The sequence below is a fragment of the Periophthalmus magnuspinnatus genome, chromosome 5, assembly GCF_009829125.3.
Source record: "Periophthalmus magnuspinnatus isolate fPerMag1 chromosome 5, fPerMag1.2.pri, whole genome shotgun sequence".
Lineage (NCBI taxonomy): Eukaryota > Metazoa > Chordata > Actinopteri > Gobiiformes > Gobiidae > Periophthalmus > Periophthalmus magnuspinnatus.
Window position 1 is genome coordinate 30,236,915 of NC_047130.1, and position 23,973 is coordinate 30,260,887.

At 36.3% G+C, this 23,973-nt stretch overlaps 1 protein-coding gene across 2 annotated transcripts; it reads left to right on the forward strand.

Annotated features, from left to right (window-relative positions):
• The first annotated feature begins 3,194 nt into the window (after nt 1-3,194).
• LOC117371142 (sodium- and chloride-dependent GABA transporter 2-like) lies at nt 3,195-22,074 on the forward strand. 2 transcript variants are annotated; one of them, XM_033966768.2, is made up of 15 exons: nt 3,195-3,506; nt 3,774-3,952; nt 4,835-4,969; nt 6,399-6,539; nt 6,885-6,972; nt 7,611-7,743; nt 8,547-8,681; nt 8,854-8,957; nt 9,036-9,160; nt 9,830-9,942; nt 10,011-10,148; nt 11,900-12,002; nt 17,850-17,950; nt 18,106-18,276; nt 21,368-22,074. In XM_033966768.2, the coding sequence occupies exons 1-15, from the start codon at nt 3,499-3,501 to the stop codon at nt 21,506-21,508; spliced, it is 1,815 nt and encodes a 604-aa protein (XP_033822659.1). In that variant the 5' UTR covers nt 3,195-3,498; the 3' UTR covers nt 21,509-22,074. The 2 variants fall into 2 exon arrangements, with proteins under 2 accessions (XP_033822659.1, XP_055077575.1); XM_055221600.1 differs by having other exon boundaries at nt 3,196-3,506; nt 10,011-10,152; nt 11,904-12,002; nt 21,368-21,543.
• The last annotated feature ends 1,899 nt before the right edge of the window (nt 22,075-23,973 follow it).

Genomic DNA, 23,973 nt, shown 5'->3' on the forward strand with positions numbered 1-23,973 from the left:
CATTTCCGCACAAATGCTTATCAATACTTTTTTGTTTTGTTTTTGTTTCATTTCTCACTGTGCCTTTCATATGCAAGTTGGGACATCCTCACTCAAGAAAAGTGTTTAGTTAAGCTTTTGCTGTCACACTAGAGCTCATATACTTGAAGTGGAAAAAGTGCCAATTCCTGATTGTTCATGATGTCTGAATCAGTTATAACAAATCTAAAGGATAATAATACCAATGCTGAAAATAATATGCCAATAATTTATGAGGCTAAATTATGTGTAGGTTTGTTTCGTAGCAATGTGGAAAGCTGAGCATTTCTCATCGTGAATGTGCTAATAATAAAATCTCTTTCTGGATTTAGTTTTTTATTTAAACAATGACATGGTTTACCGTCATCCTCATCACATCATCAATCACATTTAATTGTAAAAGTTCCTGTTAATAATGAGAAATTGTATCTATTCTGTGTATTTTTTATTGTTTTTTGTCTTGTACAAGGAGGTCGTCACTCAAGGAAGTGGCGAACATGTACACGGGTTTGAGCTGTACAATTTTGTGACAGATTTGTGTATTATTGACATAATACAGGTTGCATTAGCATAACTTTGTGATTTAATATTTTAACAATGAATGAAAGGCTTTGTGAATTTACTACTTTAAAAAAAATGAATGAAAGATATGAGTGCCAAATCTGCTCGAGCATGACAAACTGGGACATTGAGGACTCACTCTGTAGCTTGAATGCACAGGCAGTGTTGTTGGGAAAACCACAGTAATTTATTTTTTTTTCTGAAAGACAAAGTTCCTTTATGTTTCATTTCTAATTTAAACTTTCTTTGAATATTTGTTGTACGTTTCTGTGTTGCAGCGCAGTGGTAGTGTTTCATACTGCCATTATATAAAAACAGATAAAAGCATTATTTTGAGGTTCTTCTTTAAGCCATTTGACGCGGAGTAGAACGTCTTCTGTGCTCCTCCTTCATGTTGAAATCAGAAATGAGCCTGACATTCAGTGACTTTTAACAGAAGTTTTATCAAATATAGAGTGTGGATTTGTCCCAAATGTAAAAGTAAATGTAAGTCAAATATTAAAATTAATCAATGAAATATTATATTGTGTTATTATTTTCCTCAAAACTATCTTATCTGTTCCATCAAAGACCACTTTAGTACACAAGGGTGGGGGTTCCAATCAGAGGTAGTTAAAAAGCCATTCCTATTTTGCATTTATAATAGTTTTGCATTCCAGTGGGTCACACTGTGGTGACCGGTCAATGTGTCAAACTCAAGGACCGTGGGGCCAAATGTGGCCCTCCACATCATTTTATGTGGCCTTCAACAGGGTAAATTAAAAGGTATGATGGTCTTAACATGTCCTTTTATCAAAAGATACGCCGTTACACAGCCATATTTTTACATCTATGCAAGTGACTATGCAATATTTGTAACTTGACTAAGTTTGACTAAGTAATAAATACAGAAACGGTTAATTAAAAAGTTTAAAAAGTAGTTGTATTTTACATCTGACTCTTTGAGGGCAGGCATTTTGCTGATATGGCCCTCGATTAAAATATATTTGACACCCCTGCTCTAAGTGTTGGTCGAAATGTTTCATATAATCTTATTTACGATTCAGCCCTAACCTTAAGTAGAATTTGCAGGGTTACACTTTGGCAGGTATACAGACTGGCTACTCATGATTTATTCTGGTTTCATTCGAACTCTTCCCTTGTTTTAGACTTTGGTCTTTGGCCCAGTCCTAAAGATATTTTTTATACTTTTTCAAATTTACATGTTAAATGATTCATATGAACAGCTTGTTTTGGTGTGGGCCAATTATTTGGAAATGTAAACACTTGAATAGATAACATATGGTATCGCTTACATGTGCGCTCTGGCTTCTTGAAGGTAAAGACACCGGTGCAGAGGAGGGGTCTCTGTAAACTCTTGAAATATGACACCATGGCAACAACCGTGGCCAAATACTCTTGTCAAAGGTGCGACATTATTCATACACAGGTAGCAACTTCAGTCTGCTTAAATGATTTATATTTAGTTGTTTTAGTGTACAAAACAACATGAACAAAATGTTTAGGCTACTTCACTGATGTAGTTTGATTGAGTGCTAAGTGTCATAAATACTAATACATTTTGTGGACACCCAATGCAAATACCCTCTGACTCAGTACAAACAGGCTGAGAGCTTTGAAAAAGCTTACACTGTAAAATCAGTGCAGCAATGAACGTGTAAAGAATTGGATTTTAGATGCAATGCAAATACATTTTTCAAATGAGTTAATAATTAATTAACTCATGAGTTAATAATTAATTAACTCATGAGTGGCTTACAGACCAGTGGCAACAGGTGATGCCACTGGTCACTGTAAGCCACTGTAAGTGTCACTCGAGTACCTGGTTTCAGTCCAGCACAGGTGTACTGCAGGATGAAACATGAGAATGTGGATTTTCTAGTTTCCTTTGAAGACTACTACTACTAAAACTGTTGTATAATTTATCATTTCTGGTGATATTTGATCTCTACAAAGCGGTGTATATATATATATATATATATATATATATATATATATATATATATATACACACACACACACACACACACACACACACACACACATACTATTGGGGACTCAAAACCCATTATTTTAATATTCAACACTTTCACACACATACACTAGATCCAAGTGTCTTGCCCAAGCACCATAACAGCAGCGTGCACTGCTATGGACTTCTGGGTCAGTGGGAGAATGCTCAACCAAATGTTCTGCCTTGAAGAACTCAACGAAAGTTCAGCTCTAAGGAATTTCAATGCAAGGACATTAAGTGATAAGTGAAAAGTTCACAACTGCACCCATTATTAAATAACTTTACAATGGCTTTTATCTAGCATTGTGCCACTGTTAGGTTTATTGACTAGGGAAAAGTTAATTTTTTGCCAAAGATTAAACATTATTGATTGCTGGGAATAAAACATTGCAGATTGTACATGTTTATTGTGCATGCTGTTTCCAAAGTTATACATAGAAATAAGGAAGTCACTGAAGTGATAAGACAAGTCTACCAATTTGAGTGAAAGACACTGTGACCAATAGAGAGCCATTACAGTCATTTACCATTACTTATGAGCCGAGGGGCCCAATTCCCAGTTGGCTATGGCTGTTAGCTGTTTACAGTGGCAGACAGAGCAGAGACGGCTCAGCTGATTTGGTTTAGGTGTTAGCAACATGTGCTAAGCTCAATGACTGGGGCTGCTCCTGTGTCAGTGGAAAAGTACAGCAGGAGAAGTGGTGGTGGCCGGGTGGTGGTATATCCCTGGTTCAACTGTCCAAGCACCACTTTGACATGAGACAACAGAGAGAACACATGCATCTGATAGTAATGAGGCGGTAGGCAAAAAGGCAAATTGGGGATAGAGTTTGTGGGCTCTGCAGAGGAGAATACTAAGCAGTTTGCTGTTGCTGTTGGCAACTCTTTGGAGAGAGAGCATCAGGATGGATGGGTAAGTTTGACATGTGTTTTTTCTATCTTTGATTTATAATGAGAGTCCTATATTTCCATTGTCTTTGTTTGACCTTATATGGAAAATTTCCTGCTAAGACCATGCTGTTGCTGAAACATGTTTATTTACAGTTTTCTCATGTGACCTATTTTGCTTATTTAAAGATGTGAAGATTTTAGGTTAGGTGAAAGGTATTTCCCTGCCCTAAAAGCAGAAATAAGACAAATGCTTTCACAACTTTCTCTCACATTTTATGTCAATGCATAGGAGAGGCAGCAGCCCCGGTAGAGCTAGCCAGGACAGGAGTCTGGTGAAGAAAACACAGGAACTGCTTGATCGTGGTCAGTGGGCGAACAAGATTGAATTCCTTTTGGCTGTGGCAGGAACACTAGTAGGACTTGGAAATCTGTGGAGGTTCCCCTATTTGTGCTACAAGAATGGAGGAGGTAAGGGATACTCTAAGTGCTGCATGTTAAATGTAAAGTTACATAATGAGCACAGTGCATGCTGTTTAAACAGTGCAAGCCATATTGTTGTTGTTTCTAGGCAAAATACTGTTAGCCAAGAGAACTTTGGCTAATCCAGATTTATTCAAGAAAGGTCACTAAACGGTCAAGGATAAAATAATCAAATTTGGAGAATATTAACCAAATTACTTCTGAGATCAGGGAGAGCTTAAAGGGAATGTGCACAAACAATTTATTCCCATGTTTGAAGCATGCGAATGTATCATTTGTATTATTTGGCCCGTTCACAAGAAATTCTCAAAATTTTAGTCCTGGCTTGAAAATATACCCATTTGTGTAATAGAACAGTTTTGATTTTCTTAGATGACCAGTATACCTTTATTTTCATCATTTCATCAACTGCTTATAGGCTGTTTTTATTATGCCTTAAGCTGATTTTTTTAAATAATACATTTTTAATACCCTTTACATGTGCAATGTAATAAGTCAGGTCTGCGTGTCGTCTGCACTGTACAATGTTTTGACTCAAGGTGTCAGGTTGTTGTACCAGTTCCTCTGTTACAACTGGATATATTATTAAAGTCCATGGGGGTTCTAGACACTGGTATTTACACCACCAACAATATCTTTGAACTGTAATTTTATGCTTTTTCCGATTTGTGCACACCTAATTGGCCATGAATTGGTTCAAGTAAAGGTGTATATTGCAGTTCTGATTTAGTTCAAATTTAGCCTTGGTCTGATCCAAGGAAACCAATTATTCTATGATGTGGCACTTGGTGTGAACAGTTTGAAACCAGCGACCAAAAAAGATAATTGTATTTGTCAGTAAATTTACATTATACTTAATGTGCATCTTAGGAGCATTCTTGGTGCCTTATGTTCTATTCCTGCTGTCATGTGGGATTCCCCAGTTTCTCATGGAGACTGCTATGGGGCAGTACACATCACAGGGGTGCATCACTTGCTGGAGACACTTCTGCCCCCTGTTTGAAGGTAGGCCATTTAAAGGTACACTATGTAACCTTTCTGATGTAAGATTTGTCACCTGAATGAATGAATTCATTTTATTTAGTTTTTTTACATTCTTTTTTCTACTTGTCTCAAGGTGTTTTTTGTAAGAAATAAAATTTTAAAAATACCTTGAAGAAAAAATAATACCTTGAAATGCATGAATTCTACCTTTGAGTGAGTCTCTCCACAAATCTGACCTGTAACTTGACCTGGACTCACTGTGTTGTCCCCCTGCCATATTGTGGAACTCTGCAGACAAACCACTAACATCTCCATGGAGACAAGCAGATGGTGGACCTCCACCAAAAAAGTTACATCATGCACCTTTAAGCTTTACACAAAACACATATTTACCAAAAGATTATTTACATATCTATCCATCTTTTTTGCCTTAATATTATATATTTTGTATTTATATTCAGTCAAAGTCTATTACTGTCTAAAATCATATTCGTATTTTATCTTTGTTTAAATCTACTATTTTTATTAATTGTTTTATGTTGCCCATATCGCTGAAGCAAATTCATAGTTTGTGAATTTTGTTCAGTGACAATGGCAATGAAACTTATTCAGATTTTCTTTGTGACATGCTGGATCATGTGAAACTTATAATAAAATATAGCCACGTAGTTTAGTTTATCACTTTTTAATAAACAAGACATCAATTTATTCTCTTTTATCTATTGAGAAAATAGGTCAAGGCAATTAGATTAATGTCGGACATATCACCGTGGCATGTGAAGGTCTCACACTGATTCAAAGAGATATCGCTCTTTTAATCCACACCTGTCAAAACAACACAAACCAATGGGCCACAAGTGAACTGCCCAAAGGCTCAGAACTCATGACCAACTCAATGGGCCTTTTCAAATGAAAACAAGTCTCACTGTGAAAGGACATGTAAATAATACCACCAGTGTTGTTAGCTGGCTCTTGATTTTCTAGTTTTACCATGCAACAATGTCCAGTCAAGTAAGAATTTCATGTGAATGTGAATATGGACTATGAAGTGGGAGAGAGGTTTACCCCAAGATCAAGCCGATTTACTAATCTATGCTGTCAGTTCTTTCTTCTCTCTCGTTTGCTCCACTGTCCAAAGACATACGTGTGTAAACTGGATTAGTGACTCTAAATTGCCCCCTGGGAATGAATGGAAATTAAATGGCATTTTTCTGCATATGCCACTCTCATGAGTTTCAGCTTCCAATTATATGCAACATTTTGAGGACCTTTTCACATTCAAAAGATATAATGCAATGTTCCTAAATAAACCCATGGAAGCCCCGACAATTATATATGTTTCCAAAATAAATTAGTCCTATAGTTGTAGCCACTTCAATCCCACATAAAAAATGCACCTTCTACTGTCTCAATGTTATTTCTTGACATTACAATTATTACACTATTGCAGGAATTGGCTACGCAACTCAGGTGGTGATAGCCTACGCTGCAGTGTCATACATTGTGATCCAAGCGTGGGCCTTCTTCTACCTCTTCCACTCCTTCAACGCAGAGGTCCCCTGGGCCAGCTGCAGAAACGAATGGAACACAGGTAAGCGCCAAAAGATTTACATATTAGGCTCCAACAGAAGATCATGTTAATTCAGCGTAAAGTGCCTCTGGGAAGTCTAAAAATTAGCTTTGCGAGTAATTTAAATACAGTAAATCCTATTTACGTTTGACACACAAACGATTACCTGATTTCGAATCCCAAATAACAATTTTCTCAGATGATAAAACTATGACCTATTTTACAAAGTCAGTGCTATAAATGAGTGCAGAATTTATATAGTACTTGAACCTTCTTTCAAGATTCTCATATCTTGCCCTATCAGAAAATGTACTACTTTAAACAAACCCTTTTATTATCATTAAATCATACTATCACTTTCAACAGAAAACTGTGTAGAATTTGATAAGACTAATTCATCTTCCAACTGGACAGCTTCCCCGAATGCAACAACACCAGCCACTGAGTTTTGGGAGTGAGTATTCTGTGAAATCGTTATGAGCACACATGACACATCACCTTTGACCTTTGCATTTATAAGACTCACAGAAGCTTGGATCAGTTTCAGTGTTACCATTACTATATTATCTTACTTCCTGTTACTATTTATTTCAATGTTCCAGCCATTTCTCAAGTGTCAACATCTGTCAAAATGTCATCACTCCTCTCTCTCACACTGGAGCTTGGAACTTATAATATGGTGTTCTCGTTAACACCTACTAAAAGAGAAAGATAATTTATTGTGCACTATTCCAATTATTTTTCAATTCACATAATACGTTCTTTAATAATAATAAGAGATTTTATTTGCATCGCACTTTACATTTGAAAATAAATCTCAAAGTGCTACAGTCGGTTTAAAATCACACAGAATAACATACAACAATAAAAATACAAATCAGTAGTTACATATATGCAATGTAATATGTTTCTAACTCCTAGGTGGTAAACACTAGTAGTATAAGCAATATTTCCCACTATTGTGCAAACTTGCGCAAATATTATGTATCAATGTATGTAGCATTTTCAAAAATGTCTATAATGTATTTAGAAGCTTTGGAAGTTCAAAGAATATCAACAAATCCAACTTGTTCCTGGTGCATTCTGTTTCAGACGGCGAGTGTTGGGTATATCTGACAGCATCGAGAACATTGGGAGCCTGCGATGGGAGCTCGTCCTGTGTCTTTTACTGGCCTGGATCATTTGTTACTTCTGTGTCTGGAAAGGAGTCAGATCCACGGGAAAGGTAAAACTATTGTACAAACTCCTGTGCTAAATATCATAAGGAGTATTTATTTTACAAATTATTCCATTGATGTGGCACTTATTGATAGGTCTATTCATCCATATTAAACATTCAATTACTAGTAATTTTTAAACATCAACCTGACTAGGGACTGTGCAAATGAAGACATCTCATAACAGCTGTAAAAAAACATAGGGGTAAATATAGTTTACTAGTTTACTTTCACTTTCAGTACATAATAATCTCAACAGTAATGCCAAATATTCTTAACTCATTTTGGATGTTTAATTTTATCTGATAGGGCTATTTCTGTTTGTAAATGAGATCTGGTAGTTTACTGAACCCTACCCATGTCTTGTATTTCTCGTTATCAACAATGATCTAATACACTGTAGACACTTTAATTGGTATTTATTATTATCCATATAGTGTGAACACCCATCGTCACCTATTAGTACAAAGTAGCTTTTGTAGCCTCAAATTAGACTGTATTTGTGTTTTGTTAAGTTTATACATAGACAATGTTTTCACTTTTATCTGGAATAGTTTTTATATACTTCTTGGTCACTATAGTACAAATGGTTCTCTTGTCTAATCAACACTTAAAGTATATGCATTATTAGTCAGTTTTATGCTATTTTTATATGAAAAATATATATTTTGAATTGTATTAAATATAATATAAATCATTGCTATTCTCTGCTTCAAGGCCTAAACAAAAAAAATAGAATTTTAACCTTTTTAAACCACCAGTTTATAAAATACACTATGCACATTTATCCAAACCTCCCCTGTGACGACAGGTGGTTTACTTCACTGCCACTTTCCCATATCTGATGCTGGTGGTCCTCTTGGTTCGTGGCCTCACTTTACCCGGAGCTATGAACGGCTTAGCTTTCTACCTGTATCCTGATCCCTCACGACTGGCTGACCCTCAAGTAAGTTAAAGAAACAGAACTGAAAGCACATCTAGTATTATTTGAGTTGTATTCAATTTTTCTTAATATAGTGTTTTTTGCTAAATCTGACAAGAGTAAAAATCATAGCAAAAAAATTAAAACTAAAAAAACTAAAAGATAATTCTGTCAACAATTACTTTCACTGTTTTAGGTGTGGATGGATGCAGGTGCACAAGTTCTCTTTTCTTTTGGGATTTGTCAAGGAACACTGACAGCTCTAGGGAGCTACAACCAATATAGCAATAATGTTTACAAGTAAGTTGATAATTAATCTTATCATATTTTGAAAATATAAATAAAACATTTAATATTACATGTTCTCATTTATTTCAGGGACACATTCGTTCTATGTCTGGTAAATGGAGGGTCAAGTTTTGTAGCAGGATTTGCTATCTTTTCTGTTTTGGGTTTTATGTCTTACGAGCAAGGACTTCCCATATCTCAAGTGGCTGCATCAGGTAAAAACATCACTATTTTATGTAAATAGCTGCAAATCCAACTCATAAACCCCCAAATCTGACTAGTAACTTGGTCTAGTGTCACGACCTGTTGTCTTTATGGAGACAAGCAGGTGGTGTGGTAATTTGATTAATTCATCTTTTTTTTATATAATTGAGATTTTAAAAATTGCAAAATTGTGAAACCAAGGATTATTATGAGAAATGTTGGGTTATTGTGCATTTAAAGAATTGACATTGTAAATTTTAATCATCCAGTGTGTGCAAAAAAAAGTCAAGATTTTATTGTTTGGCCCTAGTGGTACCCTCAACTAGATAAGCTACACAGTGAATTTTTTACTAGAGCACACTTAATGGTGTGTGTAATATAGACAAAAATGTATATCTCAATTATTGGGGATGTTTATTCAGATAACAATAATCAGATCAATTTATATTTCTATTGCCTTTTTAACAGATATATTGCAAGTGTATTTCATTTTATCAGCTTTTTGTAGCTTTGTGGTTGCATTTTAATTTTGATGTCTTCAAAAAACCCAAATAAAACAAAAAAACTAAACATTGCAAGTATATTATTATTATTGGACAACATATCACTCACCTAGTTACCTCCATATATACGCATTTTCACACATCTACAACTCAATAATTATAAATAAACTTTTGAAGGTCCTGGTTTGGCGTTCATTGCTTACCCACGGGCTGTGGCCATGATGCCCCTGCCTCAGCTGTGGGCCATCTGCTTCTTCATCATGGTGATTCTCCTTGGAGCCGACACGCAGGTAGACAGCAGCATTGAGAATGTGTAGATGTTGCTGTTTTTGTGGTTGTGCTCACCAGTCCCTGTCAGTTTGTCAGTCTGGAGTGTCTGATGACTTCAGTGACAGACATGTTCCCCACTGTTTTTCGAAGAGCGTACCGACGAGAGCTACTGCTGCTGTGCCTCTGCACCGTCTGCTTCTTCTTGGGACTCCTTCTGGTCACAGAGGCAAGTACATTTAAGTCAGCAATAAACCCATGGGTTTCAAAGTGATGAAAAGATAGCACATAGTCATCATAGTAATTAACAATTAAAACCAAAAGTTATACCATTGTTCTTTATACTAGAGTTGGGAAATATGGCAAATTATTTTATTATTATTTATTTTCTCATTAACAGCATAAAATTTAAGATAAGATAAACGTTACTGTCCCCAAGGAGCAATTCGTTTTGGGCTCATCTTAAAACATAGTTACACTCACACATCACACTACAGATAGACAACAGTCAGAGCTTATCAAAAAGAAGACGACAAATAAGTGTTCATTATTATGTCCTTTGTCCATTTTGTGCTCAGTCATAATGTTATTGCAGCAGCCCCATTTCACAAATATAATTAATAACAACTATAAATTCAACAAATTGAATTCACAGAAACTGAAGCACATTGGAGATCAAAGTGACTAAAGTGCACCTCTGTTGAGAAGATTTATTCCAGAGGGTAACTGAAGTTTGCATAAATGTTTATATTTGTTACACTTAAAGTTATACACTTGATAATGGGGTTCTCGACAATTCATCTGTTTTTTTAAGTTTAATTTTACATTGGACAGTTAAAGAACCAAACCAGGATATACAGTAGCATATAAAACTCTCCCAAACAGCATTATAAAAACAGGTCATGATGTACATTCCATTTGAATACGTTATCAATATATATATATACCCCCAAATATTTAAAAGATGCAACCTGCTCAATTTGTCTACCCTCAGTAACAACAGGATCATGAGTTTGCAGTGCTCATCGATTAAACACCATCTCCTTAGTTTTGTTCACATTAAGAGATTCACATTGGACCAAGAAAAAAAGCTTATCTCTTCATGGTATGGTTTTGTTGCCTGACTGACTGTTCTGGCATTCATTTGTATACAGGATGAACAAAATAGGCAAACTTGCTGCACCTTGTGGAACCCGGTACTACCTCACTTGTTGCGATCTGTTAAGAGGGAGTAAAACCATTTCACAAGTGCTGGTTCTTGCAAATCAATATTAAAACCATCAGTGTTCAAAATCACAATCAAATTAAATCTTCATTAAATCATTAAATCTTAAACAGAAGTCATTAAGATCATTAGCACATTCCTCATCATTGATAGTTATCAACTGTGTCTTGCCTACTGCCATGTGTTTTTATTAATTTTTTGTTTTTTTTCACTGAGTCCTACATCTTTTCATTGTCATGGGACTTAAAAGCTCCCTCGAAAGTGACCATGTGCTTTCCTGTTTCCTGTTTCCTGGCTGAGTGCACCATGTCTTTGTGCAACCCTCATTTCATTAATACAGGTTTTAACCTCCTTGGTTATATAGGGCTTGTTATTTGGGAAGTGCTGAATGTTCTTAGGGACAAAAGTTGATATGGTTTGTCATTGTCTCTGTGACCTCATTTAAGTCTAAATTCCCTCAACATTTCCACACTACCCTCAGACCACTGCATCACTGTCTTCTTCTGTGGTTTTAGTGCCTTAAGCACAGGGCATAAGGTGAACAGTAGTGTGGTCAGAATTTGCGAGGGGTGGGGGGGATTTGACCCTGTAAGCATTTCTTATGTTGTTGTAGCATTTATCAAGAACTTTATCCTTACGGGTGCTGCACTTAATGCACTGTAAAAGCCATGAAGTGCAGTGATTTATTGCCCAGCCCTATTTCATAAAGTGGGTAAACTTTTCTATTAATTGCTATTCTTTTTGCCTGTTTGCAGGGAGGATTGTATTTTCTCCAACTGTTTGACCATTATGTCTGTAGTGGGAACAACCTCCTTCTTTTATCAGTTTGCCAGACAATTGCAATTGGATGGATTTACGGTAAGTATCAAGACTGTCAAACATATTTGTATTTTTACCTTCAGTATTCCTCAGTTTATATTATATTTAAATTTGTTAGATTTTACCTGACTAGATAAAGACAACTGTAGGCCTCCTTGCTCATGGAAACATGCATTTGGAGGACCCTCCATTAGAAAAGTTACATTGTGTACCTTTAAATCGTTTTCTTTGAGAAGGAAGGGATACTATGGTCATATGGAAACAGTAAGTCAAATCAGCAAATTCACCAGTTGTTTTTCCATTATAGAATTGGAAGACATTAAAGTTTGGATCAGACAATATTTTATATCATATTTTATAATCTTTAGATAATCTACACTCAAACACCACATCTATTTTTTTTAAATACTTCTTGTTGTGACCAATGAGAGCACACACAGCACAGCTTTGCATGCCAGTTGTGGGAAAACACATGTAATTGTTTTGTAGACAGGGAAAACATCTTTGTATCAGTTCATGTCATTACCCACAATTGGTGAGACATGAAACTGTTTAACTTTCTACCCTGAAGTACATTGGTTTGTTCTATAGCATGCTTACAGCTCTTTTTCAAAGAGAATATTGAGACAACATGCCAAAACAAATCATGTTTATGCAAAATTCTCGCCTGAGGACTGTAGCTGGAAAAAAGTGACTCAGCTAAGCATGTTCTTTTATTGTCCAATTTTGGGTTTGTACAGGAAAACTACAGTTCTGTTTATAGCACCATTAAACCCCTAAGACATAGTTGTGGGCAAAAATGTCATGTGAAGACTTTGTGTAACAGTCACAATCTGCTTGGCAAAAAGAGCTTATATACATTTTAAATTAAGGCTCAATCCACATTCCCCTCACAACCTAGTATTCATACATTGCCAAACCATATTTTATTAGATTCAGCCATTGTAAATTATAAAGAGGAAACATGTGATGCTTTCAACAGGCATTTTATCTCTGCATGTGAAATTTTGGATAATAAGGGTGAGCCTTCTGCTCTTTATTATGTTGAGCCTGAACCTCGGCCAGATAAACAGTCACATTTTCACTTACATAGAAGTGTTAAATGCTCTCCGCTCTATAGACCCAAAGAAGTCCACGGGAACTTCTGTTACTAGCTGCCCCATATTTAATTCAACCTCTTTTACATATTTTTTATTTTTAAATTCAAATGGCCAGAATTATGGAAAACGGCACATGTTTTACTTTACATAAAAGGTGGGACAACTAAAAATGTAAATACTTTCCGACTAATATCTAAATTACCTTCTCTTGCAAAAGTTTTAGAAAAGTTAGTTGCAAATCAAGTTACAGTTTATTTACATAAATGCTCCATTTTGAAGTCTTATCAATCAGGTTTCAGAAAAGGACATAGTCCTGTCACTGCAAACATAAAAGTTTTAAATTACATTTTCTCAGCCCTTGAAGACAAACAAGATTATGTAGCTCTGTTTATTGATTTAACTAAAGGTTTTGAATCAGTGGATCATGGAGTTCTCTTGAAGTATCTGAGGCAGATTGGATTTGACAATGCTACATGTGATTGGTTCCAAAATTATCTCTCAGGCAGAACCCAGGCAGCAGTAGCCGGTGGGTTTAAATCATATTTTCTAACTTTAAGTAAAGGAGTGTCCCATGGCTCAATTTTGGGCCCTCTACTTTTTACAATCTTTATTAATTCTATTGATTACAATTTAAAAGAAAGCCTCATACATTTATATGCAGATGATGCTGTTTTGTATGCAAGTGCTCCCTCTGTTGATCAGACACTTTTAAAATTGCCAGAAGATTTTAATGAAGTTCAAATTTCCCTCATAAATTTTAAACAGTCTTTGAATGCAACAAAAAAGAAAAGAAAAAAAAAGTATATGAAAGTAAAGTATTAAAGTATATTATTTTTCTAAAAAAAAACATTTAAGTAACATGTAAGCTACAAATCTTTATATGGTAAAAATGGTGCATCCATTGAGTCTGCACTTATAATTATGATTTTGGCTTGATGAAACGTATCCTTATATCTGAGATATGTTATATAAAACATATCTCAGAACTATGTAACAGTTTAAAATATAAATTATCATTTTATTATAGAAAGAAATATTGTATCCCAATAAATTACAGAAAAGAAATTGTGCAAGCAACCTTCCTATCTGTACTGGATTATGGGGATGTGGTACATGCAGACTTCAGCCTGTTCTTTGAAACTGTTTGATCCTCTCTTTCACTCTGCCCTTTTATTACAGATGATGGATTTAAACCCATCACTGTGTCCTCTATGAAAAAGTGGGTTGTCCATCACTGCCTATTAGAAGAGAGCAGCACAATGAAATGTATCTATAAGGGACTACTTCAAAAACTGTCAGAATACCTCTCCTGCTTGTCAATCATTGATACCAGAACATTTAATACCAGATCACATGACTGCATAAAGCTAAGAACTAGCCGCCCCAGAACTGAGATGCTAAAGAGGCTTTTAGATGTTTTGCTTCACAAAAATGGAATACAGTCCAAGGAAAAGCAAAACTGGACACGTTGATGACACAGTCACAATTTAATAATCTGGTGACAAACTTTTATACTCACACCTGCACTTGTTTTTAATGTTTTATCTGGACTTGAATACTATATAAATAAAAGAAAATAAAAATGTAATAAATTCACCACAGCGCATAACCCAGTCCACATGCTCTGTAGCAGCAGTGCCAGATATTTTTTCTAGGGGAGGCTGAGAAGGTGCTAAGATCTTCTATGGTGGAGCTCACATAACAAGCTATGCAGACATGCCATGCGTACAAAATGTGCACTGAGCACGAGTCACGCATTTTGAATGAACAAAATGTGCGCAGCACCAGTGTTGGGCAGCAAGATCCTTCAAGAAAGTATTTACTCATAGTTACCCGTAACTTCTCCCCCAAAGTAATTTCGTTACTGTGTAATGAAAGTAACCAATTACCAGATAAAGTAGGACCTAACTATTTTTACAAAAAAAAAAAAAAAAATCCTCAAAAATACACCTCAGCTTGTAAAACGAGCTATATTCGGCCTTATTTGTACTGCATATCACCAACTGCACCCAGAGCCAACGTTATAAGTTATTCTCCTCCACAGAGCTCAAAATCACCAACAAACTGTGCAGTCAACACAGAACAAACAGCTGTCCCCTTTACACAGTACATTGTGACCAAACAGTGCATTTACCAAACGCACAGGTATCAGAACATTACAAACGTGCCACATGACAGCTCGGATACACTTGAAAAAACTGAAGTGAACCGCCTAACAGGTATTAGGTCGGCTGCACTTACAATAAGCAGCACGGACATGTGGAAACTCCAGCTGCATGTGTCAGTCCTGCTGTAGTCATCTGTTTGTACTCCCATCACAAAGAATCGCCAAATAATGATATTTATCCATATACTTCACAAGAATCTGCATACCTCCTCATGTGTTGAAAACAATGGGTATGCACGCACATGCCAGCAAAAAAACACTAAAAAGTCTAGAAAATCTTTATGGCCGTCGAGCGCTGCTTCTGATTGGTTCTGATCTGTTTTTTGTTTTTTGTTTTGTTTTTTTCACTGTCTCTAATTTCTTGTCTTGGTCTTGTTTACTTCCCAAAATACAACAAAATTGAAGCCGCGAGCTGCATCTAAGATTTTTTATGCCCAAATATGCAACTTTTTTTTTTGGCAAACCTGAATTCTTGGAGTGCTTGAATATGTTCAGGAGGTCAAATTCCTGCACAAAGAAGAGAACAGGAAGAAATAAAAATAATTAAAGCTGCAAGCGGCATCGAATGGTCCTCGCGGGCCGCGCTTCGCACTCGGCCTAAAATGCAATAAAAATTAGTTTTTAAGGCAGTAAAAACCTTATGCTTAATCTATTGATATACATTTGTACATTTCCATATGTTATAATACTAATATTACTAACTCTTGCTTGACTCATATCCTACAGAGTAACAGTACTCCTACTAGAGTCCCCCCCCCCAAAAGCACCGCCCCAGTGCCGCCCAGTGGAGGCCGCTCTGCCTCTGTGGAGTTCACAAATAGATAGAGCAGGGACATTTTCGAGTTATATTGTAGAGCCCTGGTTTGAGGGAGAGGACTGAGCAGGCAACGGTCACTCTTTCCCCGCTGTTGAGGCGCAGAGAGTGGAGAAAGAGTGCTATGAGCAGCGGCCTGAGCAAGAGGGATTCGGAGCTGTGGGTCGTATTGAGCAGAGATGGAAATATGCAATATGCAATGAACAGTTGACTGCCTTGTCATTTAGCTCGTTTAACTAAAGCAGCCTATAGCATCATAATCAATACAGTGGCCTAATCATTAGTGTGTGTGTGTGTGTGTGGGGGGCTAATCATTAGTGTGTGTGTGTGGGGGGGGGGGGGGGGGGGGTCATTGAGCTTGTAAAATCTCATATTACTGGATTATAATATATAATAGACAAAATTATTATGAATACATCATTTTACCTGGGGAGACAGTGGCTCAGTGGTTAGAGTGTTGGTCCCCCAACCCAAAGGTCGGAGTATCGAGTCCTGCTTGGACCAAGTTCTGGCGTTGTGTCCTTAGGCAAGACACTTCACCCACATTGCCTAGTATGAAAGTGGGGTGTGCGTGAATGATTGGTGGTGGTCAGAGGGGCCGCTTCGTCAATAGTAGCTTACCATCACCAAGTGTGGAAATGAATGAATAATGACTATGGTGTAGCGCTTTGACAAGACTGTAAAGCGCATTACAAGTGTAAGCCATTATTACCTAAATATAGTCACCATAATATATAGCCCTATATAATATAATAATATAGCCTAAGGCAGCCTATAATATTAGGCTCCATAATTATATTATAATGATAATAAAAGCCTAATTAATTAGACATTCATAAATGACAGCACACAGCTCTGGGCTTATATAAACAAAACAAGGGCTGTCCCATTTCCTAGTGCTGTGTTTTCAACCCTTCCCCTAAGCCCTCATTTTGAAGGGGTAGTGGAAGGGACACAAAAGAGAATTAGGATTGGGCCAAAACAAAGATCCAAGATCATCTGCCAGTTCCATTATGGTGTTTATGGTCGCTATGGTGGTACCCTTTAACAGAACAAATGTCTTTAAATAGAAATGTCTGACAAAGTTTCCTTAAGATAATAGAAACTACTTTGTTTTGTCTGAATACAACAAAAAATGTGATTTAATTTTTCCCAGATCTGAAAACCTAATGGGAAAATGGGGCTGTTTTTCTTAACTTCTTTCTTTTTTTCATTTCAAGGAATCTCACACTAAACTTTGGCATCAGCATTGGTATGTCGTGTGCACTGTCATTTAAATCTCATACTTGGCTTGAGATCTAGTATAATTAACTCAAAACATGTCTACTTGCCTAAATGCTTTTTGTAATATGCCTTTGTAAGCATAAGTGTTAGACATATCTCAGATTCAAATATAATTTGAAGTGACATGTTGGCTCCCATAAAATAACTTTAATAGCTTAATTTTAATAGTACACTCTAAATGTTTTATTTTCATCTAAAAGTGGAGCCTTAAGGGAACAAGCTCTTCACTTTGAGAGTAGTCAGTGTCAGTCAAGATTAATACAGAAGTGCGACTGGGAAAACAGTCCAAATGGAAAGATACAGGAGTCCTTCTGTGGCCATGTGACTTTTTGACTGTTTACAGCTTAATCATGTGAATTGGTTGCTAACAAATTTGACAGGTGCAACCAAAAATCCAACAAGTGTTAAGCCCCTGGATGTTTCAAGTGACAGTTGTTGGGGCTTAACAAACAAAGAGGCATTTAAGAGGAACAGTTACTAGATGTTTTTTTTTTTTTTTTTCTTGCTGTATTTTGTTTTAGGGGGTGATCGCCTGTACGATAACATTGAAGACATGATTGGTTTTCGTCCTGGACCTCTAATGAAGATCTGCTGGCGTTACGTCACTCCAATTGTTTGTTTTGTAGGTGATACTTATAGTTCTCAGTTTATGCACTTATCTGAATATGTCTTACTTTAGAATGTATCCAACAATAAGGAAGCTAGTGACTGTAATTAAATGTGATTAAATTGAGAATTTCATGTTTTTAACAGTTTAAAATATGTTTTTATTTGCAGGGAACCTTCCTTTTCTCCATTGTGCGATATCAGCCTCTGAAGTTCAACAAAACCTACGTGTACCCGACCTGGGCCTACACTCTAGGCTGGTCCCTGGGCCTCTTCTGTGTCCTCCTGGTGCCTCTGTGGAGCATCTACAGACTAACTCAGATGAAAGGACCCGTTTTGCAGGTATGGCTTTTTGAGCATATCAGTATAATTGGATGCTGGCTAGCTAGAACTCTCACCTCACAGCAAGAACATCCCAGGTTTGACTTTAGGCGTTTATCTGTGAGTTTGCATGTTCTCCTGTGTCTGGGTATGTTACGTCCAGGCACTCTGGTTCCTCCATCAACCCAAAACATGCACAATAGGTAAAATATTCCAGCTACAGTAATCCTGGCTAAGCCTAGCATTGCTCCTGTCAGGTTGCTCCAGCTGCACTGAAAGACGGATCAAATGCAGAGATGGGTCAAATACAAATTTCCCTTGGGGACAGCGAGTATACTTGAACCTTAACCTTACTTTGTGGGAATATGGTTCACCTAAGAGCAGCTCAGTGGCATAAACAAAGCAGAAGAAATATTACAGATTCCAACATGACAGGCTGTAAATTAGTATTTAAGAGGTGATAAAGACTGACACTAATATTACTTAAAAATGCAACAGGTCTCCACGTGAGGCCCTTCTCTGATCATGATAAAAATTCATTACAATTTAAATGTTTCACACACTTAAGCATGTGTGTAACAAATAAACTTAAACTTAACTTAAGCCCACTTTTGTCAACACAGCTCACAAATAAAAATATTTAACATCTAACATTACACCCATTAAACCAAATAGGAAAAGTGCATTGCTGTTGAATACAAATTAGTCAGTGAAAATCTTATACTTAATCTATTGATATACATTTGTATATTGCCACTGTATTTTATGATATATATGATAAAATACAAACATGTCTAACTCATGCTTGAATAATATCCTAGAGTGTAACAGTACTGCTACTAGAGTCAAAGTTTTGGTCACTTTTCCCTCTGTGAAATTATGGGTGACAAATGGTTTATGTTGACAAAGTAAACGTAAAAGTAAAAGTAAATTATTGTAATATTTGTATTATTTCTTGCTCCTCTCCTTCCTTTTATCATTTTATTATATAATTACAAAAGTAAAATTATAAATCAGATATTATGTCCAGACAGTTACTCTTGCAGTTACTCCCTTCATACTTTTTACTCTTACTTGAGTTGAACTTATACTTGAGTGAAATTAATTTGAAACAACTGTTCTTTTACTCAGGTAAATTTTTTCGCTACTCTATCCACCTCTGATCACAGATATAAAAAAGACATGAATTTTGGCATTCTGCTACTACTAACAATATATATTCTTATTTTTGCCTTAAATTATCACATTTTTGACCCCCTGAACGTTGACGAAAAGTCTCACATGGGGTATGAAAATGATTGGCCTGGCAAATAAATTTATAAAATGGTCATTGCGAGAATGTCCTATGCCCACTGACTCAACAGTGCCCCCTAGAAGTGGACCTCTATGGGTGAGGAGACAGGCAAACTTTGGCATAAATTCACAAAATTCGGAAGATGATAGAGCTCCATGAAATAAGCCTAAAATTAAATGAAGCTCTGCCCTATGATGAACAGGAAGTTGGCCATATTGGATTTAAGTTTTGACGCCACTTTGACTGCAATTTTATTTTAACGAACTAGTTCTAGGTCTTTGGTCTGAACAAGCTCAGACTTGGGATTCTATATCTAGAGATATTGAAATTCAGTAATCACTCATTTCCTGTTTCTTCGATGGCTTCTCATGCCCACGAGCATTGGCCTAGAGAGTTTAAATTTGAATCACTATTGCATGATCCCAGCACTGTAACTGATGAGTATGACTAGTTTACACTATAGCGCCCCCTATCCTATAGATGAAATGTCAGCATTATCTGATTCGTACTTGGGGATAAAATTTTATACATGAGAAAATGCAAAAAAAAAAAAAAAAAAAAAACTAGGGATATGGGGCATTTTTTATGGTTGTCCAGCAGGTGCACAAAAACTACTACTTTTAAAAATCTTATGCACACATGCTTTGTCCGACTGAGTTGAAATTTGGGTCACTTACACTGACTGACACTGATTAAATTTATAATTCACACTTAATTCTCAGTGCTGTAGCATCACCAATAGGACTGGGAAGGAAAAAATTACTCTGACAGAAACTTTGCAGAAAATTTGTTTTTTTGGCTCATCCAAACTGCCCATTCTAAGTGAATGGCATTGTGACTGAAATCAGGCAACGGAGAGGGAAATACCCACTAAACATTAACCAAAACACACAATAATTGGCAGAGTCAACCATCTTAGTGAAAAATGCATTCTCATCACGATATATTACATGGTCCACACAAATTGGTCCCGTCAGAATGTCTTCATATCCTGTTTCTTTGATACCAGCCTACAGAGCTAAAATTTTACATCTTAAAATCAAAGCTTACATAGAGCACAGTAATAAGCACATAATCAATGGTGACTATAGTGCCCCCTATAATACACATTAAAGGTCCAAAATTGTCCAGTTGTTAGGAAACCTGGGAAATTACATAACATACAAAAAATTCAATTGGACCAATATCATATTCTTTATCATTTGGACTGTAGGACCATGAACAGCCATATTTCACATAGGACTTTTCAATATCGATATACGGAGACAGAAATATTAAATATTAAATATTAAATATCAATAAAAAATTGACACAAGTATTATTTAGGTCACTCTTATTGAAAAATTCAATTACACTATAGCTTTATAATGCACAAGGTTGCTGGTTCAAAGTCAAGGTATAATGAAAGTTATATATGTGACTATGGTTCTATGCAAAGTGACTGAAAATTGACACTGGACCACACCAGTGTAAGTCAGTTGGCACAACTCACAATGGAAATAGGGTGAAGAGCAGATAGTGGCCCGGCTGTCAAGAAGGGAGAATGGCATGCCGGCAGTCGCATACCGAGGTGGTCGCAATTCAAAAGTGACTGTGATTCAGAGGCGGTTGCAATTCAAAAGCGATCGGGGCAGTCGTGATTCAGGGGTAATTGTGATTAAGAGGTGGTTGTGATTAAGAAGTTGTCACAATTCAAAGGCAGCCGCAAGTCCATGGTGGGCGCTAGTGTGTGGCGGGTGTATGGGACATGACCATCATCACCGCTTGCAGCTTTAATTTCTATTATGTCTTCTTATTTATTTAATACTACTCCCCCAGAATCTGAGGCAGCTTTGTCGACCTGAAGTGAAGACCCAGAGCAAGAATGGTCCTGAGCAGTGTCCTCTGAACCCAGACACGAAAGCTCCCCCTGTGGACGTCAAAGACAATGCCACAGTGGAGATGGAGAACCAAGTCTGATACCCTGCATCACTAGGACAATTTTTCTATTTTATACAGTTTTCATTTGGTTGTGGTCCTTTTTGGTATTTTTGAATGTGACCTTTATATCTTTATATCTTATTAATGTAAAGTTATATATATATGAAGCCATTTGGAACTGAAGACTTTTGAATAATGACTTAAATAGGTGAACAATAATAGAAGCATTTGTATTTTGAAGCAGGTTGTAAACTGTAAATAGGAAGTTTCTTTTTGAAATGTGAAGGTAATGACTATTTTTCGAGATGTTGTTAATGCTTATGTATTTGTATTTATTTAACATAATTTCTAGAGGACAATCATATTTTTCTGAAGTCTTCCTCTGTACAATGCCTTTAGATGTGGTTTCTTGGCTCAGTGCTGCCAAATGGTAAAAAATAAGCTATGATAGCTATGATTGCACTTTAAATATCTTTAAGTTCAGCATTCATTGGAACAAACGCACTTCAGGGGACAATAATAATGGCCTTCTCACATTATCACTATGTAGCTTTGTGAGCAGATGAGACAAAGCATCATCATCAAATCATAATCCAACTGTAACATTGAGGATTTGGTGTTTAGTTAAATTTTGATATAATTATTTCAATAAAATATTTTTGCTCCTGCAGTGCTGGTAAGTATTGATTCATGTAAGTTTTACTTTTGTAAATTTGATCTACTATGTACTATGTAACTTTTATGGTGGGGTCTTTGCCTGGAATGTTACACAGTATTTGGTTGGTATTCAGAACACACTTCTTCAATACTTTACGAAGACAGGAGCCTGGTCACTGGTGAATCTCCCAGAGTTCAGATGGACATAATTGACAGGTGGATTACCCAATCCGGGACTGGGACACATGGTATGCCCGTATCAAAACTAATATTGCTGCTTATATGAAAAAAAAGAAAGGAAATAAACCATCACAAAGGAGTGAAAACATTACAGGTATCGACAGAATCAATGAGCAAACCACTAATTTGAGGTGAGAGAAATCTGATGTTTGTCAGTGATGGGTGATCAATGACTTTCCCTTTGGTTAATAGTATATTTAAGTTGATACATTTTAAAATAACATTCATAAATGTGAATGCACTGAGGCCAGTAAAAAAAAAAGGAATTAAAAGTATTTGCCATAATTATTACCAGTAAAAATAAATTAAAAGAATGAAGTTTACTTATAATGCAGTATTTAACAATAAGGTGGTAATTTTTACAAGGGCTCCAAGATTAATCAAATTGAAATCGCAATATGAATCAATGCAGTTAGCAACACGCAAAGTACCATATTTTTTAAGTACCATAATTTACCCCACAAACAATAAACTGTTCTCTCTTATTCTTAATCATGTAGTTTAGACCACTACAAACATGTTATAAAATGTGATTCTTATATTAGTTTGTTAAATATAGACACAATCACAATGCTTGTCAGAGAAATCGCAATTCAAAATTTGCCGCCTAGTACTGCTTCAACAACTACCACTGCTACTACTAACAATATATAATTCCAAAGGAACACTGAAACTAAATTAGACAGTCATTGCATTTTCTTGAGCATAAACATGTTTTCAGTACACACAACTACCAATGGGTGGCAATGCCTTCTTGCCCTAGAGCCACAAAACCACTACAACTTCATCACCCTTTAAGTAGTAAGTAAGTAAAGCAAATTAACTGACAAGATTCAGTGTTGCTTTTTGCCTTGACTGAACTTTCCTGCTTGAATGAATGTGGACAAACTGCACCGTGGGTTAACATAACAATAGGGTCCATTTCCCAGTGGAGCCAGACTGCAACAGGAGTGTGGAAAAACACCAGTGTCACACCATTCACCCTACACTCATGCTACCGTGCAGACTACCGTCTGTAAACTGGGAGCACTCAAGGCAAGTACTTAGTTTCTGATCATACACTAAGCCTAAATTATTGTTACTTTCATATTTAAATATAGCAACAAAAAAAATGTAAGGTAAGTTTTAGAAATGGCAGTAGAAATAATTGAAGTACTTGAGAGAGTAGTAGCAGCAGTAGTAGTAGTAGTAGTGTAGTGGTAGTGCAGTGTAGTTACAATATTTGCAGTACTTTGATATTTGCAATGTGTTATACCAATGACTGTTCTGCAGATATTTAACACATAAGGCTGTATCATGCAGTACAGAGGAAAATTCCTAAAGTGTCTTGTTTCACGTGCCAAATTCATCCTGAATGTGGCAGTAGTGTGATCTCAGTAATTAAATATCTACCTCACCAGATTAAGTGTTTCTTTTCTTTGTGTTTCTTTTTCTTGGTCTTTTCAATAAAGGCTTGCCAGCCAGATTCATAACAGCAGGTTGCGCAATCTCCTATGCAGCCGTTGTGAAACAAAATTAAATTTGACTTTTGCTTTAGGTGTTTTATGGCAACCTGCCATTCACCCTGTCACTTTGACGCCTTCTTGGTGTTAATGAAGACTAATTAT

Excerpts from the sequence above, each read along its gene's own strand:
- LOC117371142 (XM_033966768.2), top strand. Across the intron at positions 9,161-9,829 it reads ATCTCAAGTGGCTGCATCAG|GTCCTGGTTTGGCGTTCATT; the intron begins GTAAAAACATCA and ends AAACTTTTGAAG. Across the intron at positions 10,149-11,899 it reads GACTCCTTCTGGTCACAGAG|GGAGGATTGTATTTTCTCCA; the intron begins GCAAGTACATTT and ends GCCTGTTTGCAG.